This window comes from Labeo rohita, chromosome 6 (genome assembly GCF_022985175.1).
Source record: "Labeo rohita strain BAU-BD-2019 chromosome 6, IGBB_LRoh.1.0, whole genome shotgun sequence".
In the NCBI taxonomy this organism is placed as follows: Eukaryota; Metazoa; Chordata; class Actinopteri; order Cypriniformes; family Cyprinidae; genus Labeo; species Labeo rohita.
In genome coordinates, this window is record NC_066874.1 from 5,232,719 (window position 1) to 5,246,960 (window position 14,242).

General features: G+C 33.7%; 1 protein-coding gene across 3 annotated transcripts in view; it reads right to left on the minus strand.

The window, feature by feature from the left end:
- Window positions 1–1,086: 1,086 nt before the first annotated feature.
- The window catches only part of pld5 (phospholipase D family, member 5), a 30,492-nt gene continuing 17,336 nt past the window's right edge, over window positions 1,087–14,242 (minus strand). For all 3 annotated transcript variants that reach the window (XM_051113414.1, XM_051113417.1, XM_051113415.1), the window contains 9 exons: window positions 12,563–12,699; window positions 10,516–10,699; window positions 8,739–8,847; window positions 8,292–8,419; window positions 6,497–6,694; window positions 5,107–5,258; window positions 3,454–3,619; window positions 3,254–3,344; window positions 1,087–2,903 (listed from right to left, as the gene is read on the minus strand). In XM_051113414.1, coding sequence (XP_050969371.1) covers window positions 2,653–2,903; window positions 3,254–3,344; window positions 3,454–3,619; window positions 5,107–5,258; window positions 6,497–6,694; window positions 8,292–8,419; window positions 8,739–8,847; window positions 10,516–10,699; window positions 12,563–12,699 — 1,416 coding nt within the window. In that variant the 3' untranslated portion in view covers window positions 1,087–2,652. The remainder of the gene's footprint in view (window positions 2,904–3,253; window positions 3,345–3,453; window positions 3,620–5,106; window positions 5,259–6,496; window positions 6,695–8,291; window positions 8,420–8,738; window positions 8,848–10,515; window positions 10,700–12,562; window positions 12,700–14,242) is intronic.

The window sequence follows — 14,242 nt, forward strand, 5'->3', positions numbered from 1 at the left end:
TGGCAGCCTCCAAACTTACATTTTTTAAGCTCCATGTTTACCATATATGGACTGTTTGACTCTGAACGATTGACAGACAGGTAATGAGTTCCTCAGACATAGATTTAATATGGATTGTAATGAGTGCACTTTTTGCAAAGCAGACATAGAGTCATTGGAACATTTATTTTATTTATGTAAATTCTCTAAGAAACTCTGGGATGACATCTCTACTTGGTTAAGTGTGAAATATGTGATACCTGACTTTGATTTTAAAATTGTAAAATATTTGTCCTTTTTTCGGAATTGTGATGTCGAATTTTTGGTGAATAATATTGTGATTTTGGCCAATTATTTTATTCATAAATGCAGATTCTTTAATAACCCCCCACACACACCCCCCCACACACACACTTTCTCACTTTTTCAGAAAGATTTAATGATCTTCTTCAAATCTTTAAAACTTATGCATCATAAAAAAGCCCTTAAACTTTGTAATCTTTTGAAGGTATTTTTTGGTGATTAAGCCCTTTGTTTTGTTTTATTTTTATATTTATTTATTTCTGTATTTATTTTTCTCTCTTTTTTCAATTTGTTTATTGTGTTTATTTATGTTATGCTGCTATTTGGACTTCTTGGAATTGTATTAAGATTTTTCTTATTGTTGTTTACTTGGTTTTTTGTATGTTACCTTGAAGCAAAAAAAAAAAAAAAAAACAACGATTGACAGACAGCGAAAAGTGCATACTAGTTAAATAGTGTACATTTAATTTTATTTCTTCTAAAATTATATAATAAAATATGGTAACAGTAAATTATAACAGAAATTTTACAGTGATTTTTATTTATTTATTTATTTACAATTTTAAGCTTCCGGTTTACCATAAATGTGAAAGATTTACAGACAGACAGACAGCGACTGAAAAAAGCATACAGGTTAAATTGTGTAAAATAGTGTTGTTGTTTTCTAAAATGACATGATAAATTATGGTAACAGTAAATGATGACAGAATTTTTCAAACATTTATTTATTTATTTACTGTTTTAAGCTTCTAGTTTACCATATATGGAAAGCGACTCAAAAAAAGCATGCTGGTTAAATAGTGTAAAATAAAATAATGTTTTTAAATAATTTTATTTGTTTGTTTGTTTGTATGTTTTAAATGACATGATAAATTATGGTAACAGTAAATAACAGGATTTTTCATACATTTTTATTTATTTATCTGTTCATTTGTTTGACCATATAGTTTATTATTGAAAACCACAGATGTTGTGTAGGTGATTTGTATTTTAGTAGATATCATGTTCAAGAAAAGCATTGTTATGCATTGTCATTAGTCCACTGGATTTTCATGTGTTCACTTAGACACTTTTGCACATGAGAAGAATGAAGGTATTCAGGCAGTTTGTTATTGCTTTGAATGTGCCAAATAAATTGCTCCCCCAAGAGAGGCTTTACATTGATTTGGTTTTGAGAGATGTTTGCTGACAGTCTGACACAAATGACCAAACAACAACAGTGAGAAATCAATAGGACATATGTTGCCTATTTACGACTGGTACTCAGTTTTTAACAAACTCTTTAATATTTAATTCTAACAATCAGTTAAGGTGCTACACATTTAATCACGTCATAAATTGTGCATTCCTTGTAAGAAAATCAGTATCGTATGTACGTGGGGCTATAATTCAGTTCAATATATGACCCATGCAGCAGCAAGCAGTTTTATTATATATGATTATATGTATACAGTATATCATAGATGCATTGTATCATAGGAGGTAGTCATCCAGAAAGCAAGAGCAGCTACAGTTTATGGCAGCATATATAAGGCAAAACATGCTAAAGCATCAGGCCACAAACTACTGAGAAATGCAACACATGTGGCTTGTATTGTAAGATCAGCAATCAGCATTGACTGTTTAATAAAAACATTACTGTTCCATTAAAACAGTCGATTAAAGGATAATTTATAAAGCTACATATAAAAGCTACTCTATAAAGCTACATTTAAAGGGTGTAAGCTAGTTAGTATTCAATAAGAAAAACAGTCTCTTCTTGTGCGTACGATTGTACATTAGTTCAAGGCTGTGCATGCTGCATCATGTAAACATTTTATACATACACAGTGTCAGATGTGCCATAATATCCAGTCAATCAGAAAATAATGATAGCTATGAAGCTGCAAATGTAATGAGCAAGTGTGTCTTTTAGTAAAAATGTGCTTGATTTTAAAAAAGTATGACTAATGAACATCTTGAGAAAAGTAATTTACACAATGATTATAAAATTTTGGCAATGTCCTCTGTCGAAAAATGTCCATGAGCAGAGTCTCTGAATAGTTTGATTTAAAATAAGAAAAGTCTAAATATTAGTAAGTAAATAGTAGGAGTAAATGATTTCTACAGTTCTCAGTTAATGGTACTGAGTGTTTCATATCCAAATAAGCATGCATTATATAATAGAGTATTTCACTGAAAGTGCTGTACTGTCATTTTAAAAAGAAAGCATACACAAAAATCTTTTCCTTCACAGAAGTCCTTCAGAGATTATTATTCCGTTCCATTGACAGCATTTGAAAATTCAAATGGTAAGAGTCATGACGCAGATGTTCTGAGGCACAAAGTCCTTGGCTTATTGGTCCCGCTTCACAGAGTAATTTGTGCCGCTCACTCATGCTCTCTGCTCTCTGGTTTTGTCTTTAGAGCTTGCAGTTTCTGCCTCCCATGTTGGCTCTCCTGTAAGGTCGTGCTGCCAGGGAGCAGGCTTATTGTGTAGGGTGAAAACCAGTCTCTTTCAAAAGCAGCAGTCAGCTGCTCTACAATCGAGTCCTGCCCTTCCCGCTGGTTTTCCGATTCTTCAATCACCAGCCCGGCTCCTGCGTTGAAAGCCAACTCACTGCCAACCCAGTCCAGATTCCCTTATTGACAGAAAATGTGAATATTAATGTGCAAAATGATAAATGAAATAATATGATACAGATGACAATGAAAGAAAAACATAAAAATGGTTAAATGCCTCATTACTTCACGTATATCGATTTTTGGAATTATTGCATATTTTAGGATTTTAGAATAATCTTTTGTTTGCTGCTATCCCTTTTAATATATTACATTTAATTAAATAACACAGTAAAATATTGAATTAATTTTCTTTTGACATTGTTATTTTCTTTTTTAACTTATGTTTTACTGCTTTGGCAATACAAAAATAAGCCAGTAGTTTTTATCAGGCCAGTGAACTACACTAAAAAAAGAGAGAGAATCTTACCAATATATCCTGCGTTGTCTGTCACCATAAATTTATTCTCATTTATCCTGTGCTGAATTCCTCCCGTCTGCTCCTTGCCTCTATAAAATCTCTGATTCAAAACAGACACGCATGTATAAAATATAGTCTATAGTGTAAAATATATTTAAATATATTTCTGGGTGTGTACTTTATAAACAGATCAATCGATCTTTCCTCACCACTTCTACAGAGCAGACTGGCAGTCCTGTGCATAGAGCCTGCATTGACGTCATAAAGTTAAAGGTCAGTGGATGTGTACGTGTCCATAGACTGATCAAGAGACGAACTTTGACCTCTCTCAGTACCACAGCCTCCCGGAGCATCTCGTCTATTGGCGACCAGTACCTGAACCAAAAAAATAGAACAAGCCAAATTACTGTTGATGTACAGAAGTAGCACACAGGAAGTCATGCATCATCAAAAGAGCGTTTTTGTCCATTTATAAATAGCTCCAAAGATTTACACATCAAAAAAATCTATTTTTAGTATCTTTCTTTTGTTTTCCAGTGAAAATACCTAAATGTCTTTTAAAACAAATTCACTCAAAAAGCAAAAATACAAGAAATAAAAATAGACAGGCAGATAATTTTAATGATTTTAATCATTTTAAAATAATTTTCAAAGAACATATCTTAAATATGTAGAAACATAAACTTGACAACGATTTATTTTTTTATTTTTGTAAGTTTTTGTAAATTAAGTGATATCTCTGATATATATATATATATATATATATAATAAAAATATAATTTTTTTGTGTGTGTGTGTCAAGAGTTTTGACTTACACAATTCATAACATCAAGATCTTGTTTCAAGAACAATAGCTGATTTATAAAAATGGATATTTATAAAATCGATATTATATATCAAATTAAATGATCATTTGATTGAAAAATGATCCAATTTCTTAAGATGGCAAAAAGACATTATACACAAAGACAAACGAACTTATTCTATTAGAAGATTCTGAGATTTAATACCTTTTTAAAGTAAATTAAAAATAACTTTAAACTACTTTTAAAGTAAACCAAAATACATTTAATAATTAGTATAAATTATATGCAAAAATAGAAAAATAAAAAGCATAACATATAGCATACTTACTTGAGAAATAACTTAGCACACTGCACGAAACGTAAAAATGTTTCGTAACTTTTCAGTGATTTTTCAAATAATCTGAATGTCTTTTATTTTGAAATGTACATTATCCATTGTACATTGTTAACAAGGGTTAATTCACCCAAAAATGAACATTTTGTCATTACTTACTCACCCTCATGTTGTTCTAAACTCGTAAGACCTTTGTTCATCTTCAGAACACAAATTAAGATATTTTTGATGAAATCCAAGAGCTTTCTGACCCTGCGTAGACAGCTATGCAACTGACATGTTCAAGGCACATAATGATAGTAAGAACATCACTGACATCAGTGGTTCAACCTTAATTTTATGGAGCTATGAGAATACTTTTTCAACAATTTCTGCTCTTACATTTCAGTCTTTGACGTGGGTTGCGTGCTGTCTATGCAGGGTCAGAAAGCTCTCAGATTTAAATATCTTAAATTATCTTCATTTGTGTACCAAAAAGGTCTCACGGGTTTGGAATGAAATGAGGGTGAGTAATAATGACAGAATTTTCATTGTTGGGTGAACTAACCCTGTAAGAAATCTTATCAAGGGTTTTTGTAATGGCACCATTTATTTATTTATTTAGTTAGTTAGTTAGTTAGTTTTAACATTAAACCTCAATAAATTGATTAAATCCTTTAATAACAGCTATTTTTTAATGCTGAAACATATAAATGATTTCTGTCGGTGAAAACCAGCATTACCTTATGATTGGTGATCCTCTGAAGCTGCGGTTGACTAAGGGCAGGTAATCTGTTACAGAGATGTAGATGAATCTCTTGGCTTCTCGGATCACATGTCGTATGGCATCTAAATCTCTACTTCGACCCTTGGGGCAAAACAGCTCTGGAGATGTCTATGAAAAAAAAGTTTGGGGAGAAAAAGATAAAACAGCAGTTTTCTTTTAAAAGTTGTTTTTTTTTTTTTTTTTTTTTTTTTTTTCTGGGCTTCAATTCGTATGGCCAGTACACCAGAGCGATGTAATGAGATGGCCGTCTGTGTACATACATCATTGTCAGCAAAAGAATTTTATCACTGAGCTAGAATGTCTCCCAGCAGCCTATAACATTACAGCACAATTCATTTGAATGGGATGATGGATGTCTCAGATATGGCGAGTAAACATCCTGTTGCTGGAAGGGAGTCAAGATTCATTACACTCAAATTAGAATCCGATGGCCAGTGTCTTCACATGTGATGCAGCTTGGCGTCGAACAGAGTCACAGGGATAAATTACCTGCAGAGTGAGTGAATTTACCTTAATCAAATTATATCCTTTGGAACCAATGAAACAGCAGTTCACATGAAAAATCATTGTAATAAGAATGGACATAGATGTAAACATATTTCAAAGTGCATGCCACTGGATAATCGATCATGACATGTTTGTGCAATAAAATGTCAACTGTATTAGTTAGTACTGTAATTAAATAGTTTTACACACACACACCACACCATTTATGTGATCAAAAATACAGTAAAAACAGTAATAATGTGAAATATTATTACAATTTGAAATAAATGCTTTCTATGTGAATACCCTGTAAAATGTAATTTATTTCTGTGATTTAAAGCTGAATTTTCAACATCATTCCTCCAGTCTTTAGTTTCACATGATCCTTCTGAAATTATTCTAAAATGCTGATTTGCTGCTCTAGAAACATTTCTTATTATTATAAATGTTGAAAACAGTTTCTACAATGAATAGAAAGTGCAAAAGAACAACATTTATTTAAAATGGAAGTCTTTTACACCATTAAGGTCTTTACCGTCATAGAAGTGATCTAAAATTTCCAGTGGTATATATTTACCATTAAAGTTTATATTTTATTTTGCAGGCATAATGCCAATGTAGGGGTTAGCTGTCACACAGGGAAGTTGCCACAAGGACTGTTTCTCAGTAACTATAAGATTTACTGTATAGTCAACATTAAAAATAAATCTACCCTGAGAAATGGGTAGCAGGATACTGAGGATAACAGAGTAAGATGTGTGGCAACTATCCCCTGTCTTCCCTTTTTATTTTAAAAACAGATGTACACTGCCGGATCACCTCCGTCAGGCAACGACTACAGAGATATTTATTGATCTCACCGACACATAGGCAGAAGCATCTGTATTGTTGAGTCTGAGCTGGAGCGGCTCGTCTCTGCTGAACACGGCCGTGACTCTCTTGGACCAGATTGAAGGAATGTAGTCTCTGTACTGCAGCTGCCAGTAGAAAGAAAAGATCCTGTGCAGGTCCATAGCCAAACAACTACAGTCGTACACTATTACTCCGAGCTCCTTGAGCTGAAAAAAAAACAGGAACAGGAATCACAACTCAATATGAAATGTGAAAAGTTTACTTGAAAAATGTGCTTGTGCTATATCTCTTCAAATTACAGTGGCGGTCACACTAGACTTTGCACACAAAATTGAGGTCAAAAGTTTACATACACCTTGCACATTCTGCAAAATGTTTATTATTTTACAAAAATAAAAGGGATCATACAAAATGTGTGTTATTTTTTATTTAGTACTGACCTGAATAAGATATTTCACATCAAAGACGTTTATAGTCCATGAGAGAAAATAGTTGAATTTATAAAAATGACCCCGTTCAAAAGTTTACATATCCTTGATTGTTAATACTATGTTGTTACCTGAATGATCCACAGCTGTTTTTTTGTTTGTTTGTTTTTTTGTTTAGTGATAGTTCTTCATGAGTCCCTTGTTTGTCCTGAACAGTTAAACTGCCTGCTGTTCTTCAGAAAAATCCTTCAGCTCCCACAAATTCTTTGGTTTTTCAGCATTTTTGTGTATTTGAACCCTTTCCAACAATGACTGTATGATTTTGAGCTCCATCTTTTCACACTGAGGACAACTGAGGGACTCATATGCAACTATTACAGATGGTTCAAACACTCACTGATGCTTTAGAAGAAATATGTATGCATTAAGAGCTGGGGGTGAAAACTTTTGAACAGAATGAAGATGTGTACATTTTTCTTATTTTCCCTAAATATTTTTATTTTTTCATTTAGTACTGCTCTTCAGAAGATTTTCCCTGATCTTCAAATCCAAAAAGTTTTCACCCCCTGGCTCTTAAGGCATTGTGTTTATTTCTGAAGAATCAGTGAGTGCTTGAACCTTCTGTAATAGTTGCAAATGAGTCCCTCAGATTTCAAAGTCATACAGTCATTGTTGGAAAGGGTTCAAATACAAAAAAATGCTGAAAAACCAAAGAATTTGTGGGACCTGAAGGATTTTTCTGAAGAACAGTGGACAGTTTAACTGTTCAGGACAAACAAGGGACTCATGAACAACTATCACTAAACAAAAAAAAAAAAAAAACACAGCTGTGGATCACTCAGGTGACACCACAGAATTAAGAATCAAGCGTATGTAAACTTTTGAACAGGGTCATTTTCATAAATTCAACTATTATTTTCCTGTGTGGACTATATGTAAACGTTTTTTATGTGAAATATCTTATTCAGGTCAGTACTAAATAAAAAATAACATGCATTTTGTATGCTCCCTCTTATTTTGGTAAAATAATTAACATTTTGCAGATTCTGCCAGGCGTATGTAAACTTTTGACCTCAACTGTATAACATCCAAAATATAAAAATCTACTTTGGTCACACGGCCTCATATGATACAAATCAAATTATGACACAAATTTTTGGAGTTAATCAAACTTGAACTTTGAAATGCAGTGAAATTTGAATGAGCTTGTGTTTCTTTTCTCTCTCGCATGATTACGAATGGAAGTCAATGGAACAAAGACTGTAGACCGGCCCTTGAATGCTCACGGGTTTCATATTTTGTTATGATTTACAATAGCTCTCATATATCATCCAAGTACGTTTCGAGGCTACTGTAAATGTTCGAAATTCTTTACCTTGGACAGCGCTTTCCAGTTCATGCCGGCACTGCCAATGTAAATGTGCTTCCTGTCCACTACCCAAAATGAGGAAAGCAGTCTTCCTCTGGTGAGGGCCGTCATGTTGACGTAGTGCACTTCTGCATCTGGGGAAGACAGACAGCCATGTGGGCAATGGTTTGGGAACTGTTAAGCACTCAACCTTGACAAGAGATCTGTCTGTCATTCAACACTGGCATAAACAACATTGCACATTCGTGATGTTTTGACCTTGTGCATAGCCTTGAGGGACTGGAGCAGCGAAAAGCCCAAAGAGTTATGCCAGTTTATGACAGATGGATGCCTGTGTGTGTGATCTTACAGTGTTTGCCTCAAGAGAACTGCTTTAGTACTGTATTCAGCACTTCAGCAAAAGGAAATCAATGCAACACTTAACATAAGCTAGAGAGATTTGAGTTCACTCACAGCGGTCAGACATGCTCTTCAGCTCGATGGAGTTGGGCTGGTCACTGACAATCTTTAATTTGACACCTCGAGATTTCAGGCTTAACAATCTCTGGAACAAATACTGACCCTAGAAAATAGAAAAAGATTTTATAATACTAAAGGAGAAGTCCACAAACAAAGACTCACATATAATGTACTCACCCCCTTGTCATCCAAGATGTTCATGTCTTTCTTTCGTCATTATGTTTTTTGAGGAAAACATTTCTGCATTTTTTCTCCATATAATGGACTGATATGGTGCCCCAATTTTGAACTTCCAAAATGCAGTTTAAAAGGCTTCAAACGATCCCAAATGCGGTTGTAAACGATCCCAGCCGAGGAAGAAGGGTCTTATCCAGCGAAACGATCGGTTATTATCATTAAAATAATACAATTTAAATACTTTTTAATCTCAAATGCTCGTCTTGCCATTCTCTCCCTGAACTCTGGGTATTCTGGCTCAAGAAGTTGAGGGAGAACATGAGATTTTTTGTCATACCCTAACTGTCATGAACCAGGACAAAAACAGTCCAGGCAGAGTAAGACAAGACGAGCGTTTGGCATTAAAAAAGTATATAAATTGTATTATTTTTATTAAAATAACCGATCATTTCGCTAGATAAGACCCTTCTTTCTCGGCTGGGATCGTTTACAACTGCATTTGGGATCATTTGAAGCCACATTTAAAGTGGATTTTGGAAGTTCAAAATCAGGGCACCACAGCAGTCCATTATATGGAGAAAAAATGCTGAAATGTTTTCCTCTAAAAACATAATTTCTTTACGACTGAAGAAAGAAAGACATGAACATTGGATGACAAGGGGGTGGGTACATTATTTGTAAATTGTTGTTCTGGAAGTGGAGCTCTCCTTTAATGCCAAATGCAATATTTGTCCATTTTAAGCATGTACAAGAGATATTGGCCAATAGTAGAGATTTTTTTAAATTGTGATATTTAATTGAGATAATAGGGAGGAGAAATATATTTCAGTGCTTTTGCATCCAGTTCAGTTCAGTTTTGTAAGATACTGCAAAAGCAGTGAAATTATTTTTCCCTCCTATTTCATGTGACATCTATCTGTTCTTTCAGAAAAGTTTTGTGTTCTACCAAGAAACTTTCTGGTCTCTTATAAAACATTTGTATTCTCTCGAATGGTGAATGGAAAGTGTAGAAATGTAGAAGTTTTGTGAGAGAATGCAAAAGCATAGATTTTTCTCCTCTTATTTCATTTTTTTAGCATTACCTTGTCCTTTTATGGGCTCCGTAAATGTGCACTTAATCTTTAAAACAACTAATAATTTGATAAAACAAAGAATATCAATTTTTATACTGTACAGCAGCATTTAAAATGATGCTTATTCTGTCTTTTTCGGCATGATTAGATCCCTTAATTCCACCCCATACCTAAACTACCATACTACTATTAATATGCAGCAAATTAGAAGATTATAGAGGCAAAAGTCATATTCAATAGTTAGTTAATAGTGAGTAGTTTCATAAACTAAAGTGTGACCATGATTTTAGTTTTTAGTGTTATATTTCCTAATCATTTATAAAAATAAAAAAATACCAATTAGAATATCAGTGGATCCCTTAACAAAGTAACACAAAAACAATTTTGGACCTATAGTTTTTCTAAGTAAGACAATTATGATAACTATATTGCTACAATGCAGCATATCAATAAAAAAAGAAAAGAAAAATGATTATAAGTGTTGATAATGCATATTTGCACAGTAAACATAGCCAACTAACCTGATAGGAAGAATAAACCCGTGACCCCTGATCAGTAGAGGTCAGAGCCCAGTATGGTGACACTATCTCAACTGACAGTTTTGCTTGGTCCAAAAGGTGGTTAAGACCCATGGTAAGTGGGAGATGGGTTGAACTATTGGGGTTGAATGACAGCTCTCCTGGGATGTTCTCCACAAGGACAATGCTAAGAGCACAGGGATGTAAATCAAGAGATGTTACTTGTGAAATAAGTTCATAGTTCATAGTTTTCACAACATATTCATTGAAGTCAACATGAAATCAAAATTGAACCTATCTACTTTTTTAATGCACAATGTATGATTCACTGTTGCATATTATTAAAAAAAAATATTTAAAAAAATATTAAAAAAAAAACTGTTGGGCAAGCAATTAAGTCTTAAAGAAAAATGATAATAAATTATATTACATTACGTTATTCATTTAGCAGATCCTCATGTTGTTCTAAAGCACTCTTTTTAATAAACACTACAGAAAATGAATGAGGAATAGGGAATAGTTAAGTTCCAAAATGAAAGTCCTCATGGCTCATGCAATTTATTTCAAGTCCTGTGTGAAGAGCAGAATTAAATTTTAATTGATTTAATGACTGAGTCATCTCACCTTGGGATGTTCATGAGAGAATTACTGCTTTTAGTCAGATCTTTTCTTTTAAACAGTCTGAATGATTTGCTCATGAGTTCAGCTCTCTGACAGAATGAATGAATGGTTAACTGCTCACTGAAGGGAACTTATTTTCGACTAAATTTCAGTCTGTTCCTCACAAACAGCTACTGTATTTTATAGCTTCAGGAACACAGCAATGACAATTTTATGAAACCACAGTGCACTGTTTTGAAGAATGAAAGCTCCAGTCCTAATTTATTGTAATTGCATTTAAAAAATGCAGCATTGACCTGCCAAAATTTTATTTTTTGTTCTACAAAATAAAGAATATATGACCCTTGACCACAAAACCAGTCATAAGCAGAATAGGTTTATTTGTAGCAATAGCAAATTATACATTGTATGGGTCAGAATTATTGATTTTTCTTTTATGCCAATAATGATTAGGATATTAAGTAAAGATCATGTTACATGAAGATATTCAGTAAATTTCTTACTGAAAATATTTCAAAACTTAATTTTTGATTAGTAATGTGCATCGCTAACAACTTCGTTTGGACAACTCTAAAGGCAATTTTCTCAATATTTAGATTTTTTTGCACCCTCAGATTCCAGATTTTCAAATATCTCAACCAAATATTGTCCTATCCTAACAAACCATACATCAATGGAAAGCTTACTTATTCAGCTGATGATGTAGAATTTCAAAAATTAAAAAAATGTACACTTATGACTGGTTTTGTGGTCCAGGGTCACATATAGATATGGAATAACATGGATGAGTGAATGATGACAAAATCTCTCATTTTTGCATGAACTGTCCTTGTAAGTCGGCTGTGATGTCTACAACTATTCCCAGTCAAGATGATACACTGCCAAGATGCAATTAACAAGCTCATGTTGAGCTGAATATACAGTGTTTCCCTGGCATACTTTTAGGGTCTTTATATATCACATGTGACCCTGGACCACAAAACCAGTCATAAGGGTCAGTTTCTTTGAAATTGAGATTTATACATCATCTGAAACCATTAATGTATGGTTTCTTAGGATAGGACCATATTTGACCTGAGATACAACTATTTGAAAATCTGGAATCTGAGGGTGCAAAAAGACAAATCAAAATACTGAGAAAATCGCCATTAAAATTGTCCAAATTAAGTTCTTAGCAATGCATATTTTCTAATTAAAAATTAAGTTTTGATATATTTACAGTAGGAAACTTACTAAATATCTTAATTGAACATGATCTTTACTTAGTATACTTAGTATATTTACCTAATGATTTTTGGCATAAAAGAGAAATGGATCATTTTAACCCATAAATGTATTTTTGGCTATTGCCATTTTTGTGGCCCAGTGTCACATATGTACTGTAGCAAATAACATCATCAGGGTATGATCTGTGAAAAGCGCTTCTTACCGACAATTTTTGCTGCAGTTCTCCTCAGTGACACCATCCTCATCCTCTCCCCAGACGTCCACCGCAGAGAAAATTAGAGCCACCAGGACAGCAAAGCAGCAAACCAGTGCAAACACAGCAATACATTTCTGCTGGGACTGCATAAGACATACAAAGAGATGTCTACCAATTACATATTTCATATACCAGGTTTTAGATAGCCGTCTTGACTTATTTGTTTAAATTATTAATATAGGGTGTCTGACTTCGGTGACAGTTTATATATGCAGGGTCAAGATTTATTGTATTCAAAATTGTACTTCTCTGCTCTGGAATCTTTTTCTAGCCATAAATTCATTTTACAACTGAGAGGATGATAGAGCGTCTCTGTCAAACTTCCACCTGAATTCTATTATACAGAAGGATGGCTTTTTTAAAAAGAGATTTCCTTATATACTTGGTGGGTTTTTCAAAAGTATTAAGGTAGATTAATCTGTTGTTGGTGAGTGTTCTCACTATGCAGCATTCTCTTCAATCCGCTGCTGTAAACAAGCATCAGCACGAAACCCAGGAAAGTGTCTATAAATATTAATGTGGTCAATGGATAAAACGTGGTGTGTGTGCTGTAGGGCAGTAGTTCTCAGATGGTGGGTCGCTGATAGGGTTGTGGACAGGAGGGAAACGCGAAATATGAATATGCATCTTAAAGACTATAAAACATACAGGTTTATCAATAATATACACTACCGTTCAAAAGTGTGAGGTCAGTATGATTAGAAGTTTAATTGGGGATGGGTTAGTAAAGAAATGTGCTGTTTTTCTAACTTTTGCAAATAATTTAAAATGTTTCCACAAAAATATTAAGCAGCACAACTGTTGATGATAATAGGAAATTGAGCAGTTGAGCAGCAAATCAGCCTATCAGAATGATTTCTGAAGGATCATGTGACATTGAAGACTGGAGTAATGATGCTGAAAATTCAGCTTTGCACCACAGGAATAAATTACATTTTAAAACACATTCAAATAAAAAGCAGTGATTTTAAATGGCAATAATATTTCACAATGTTACTGTTTTTACCATATTTTTGATTACATAAATAAAGTTCATGGTGATCATGAGACAATTGAACAGTAGTGCAAAACGTTTCTGTGTTTTTGTTGGTATTCGAGGCCTTATCCTCAGAAACAATGAACAAATCTATGCAACTGACAAGAAAATATGACCCAGACTACATGAAGACAGAACCTATAAAAGGAGGTTGTTATCATTTATGAAAATATCGAAATTGTATATTAAGGACATTTTTGTTTTACTTTTGTACAATAAAGAATTATGGTGTTTTGATGTCTAAAGTATCTTAAGAACCAGCGCTGTAATCAACTCAGAACTTTTGATTCTCCCTCCAAAAAAGAAAGTGCACACAAGCGGCTTGATTTTTGCTTAGCGCTGCACTTCCTGAACATTTCTCCCGTGAGAGAGATTGTCTCCCATCCCATCTGCTGGCCTCCATCAGTGTCGGGGCTTTACAGCTGTCTACCGAGTGACATATACATCGTATATCATTTTCCTCTGAAGGAGACATGCAAAGTGAAGTTTAATTAAAGAGCTGGGAGTACACGAAGCGAGCAGATTAATGCAAAGCATTAACCTTCTTACAGTTAAAATGGATTTGGTCAATTAGTGTCCCCTTTATAACC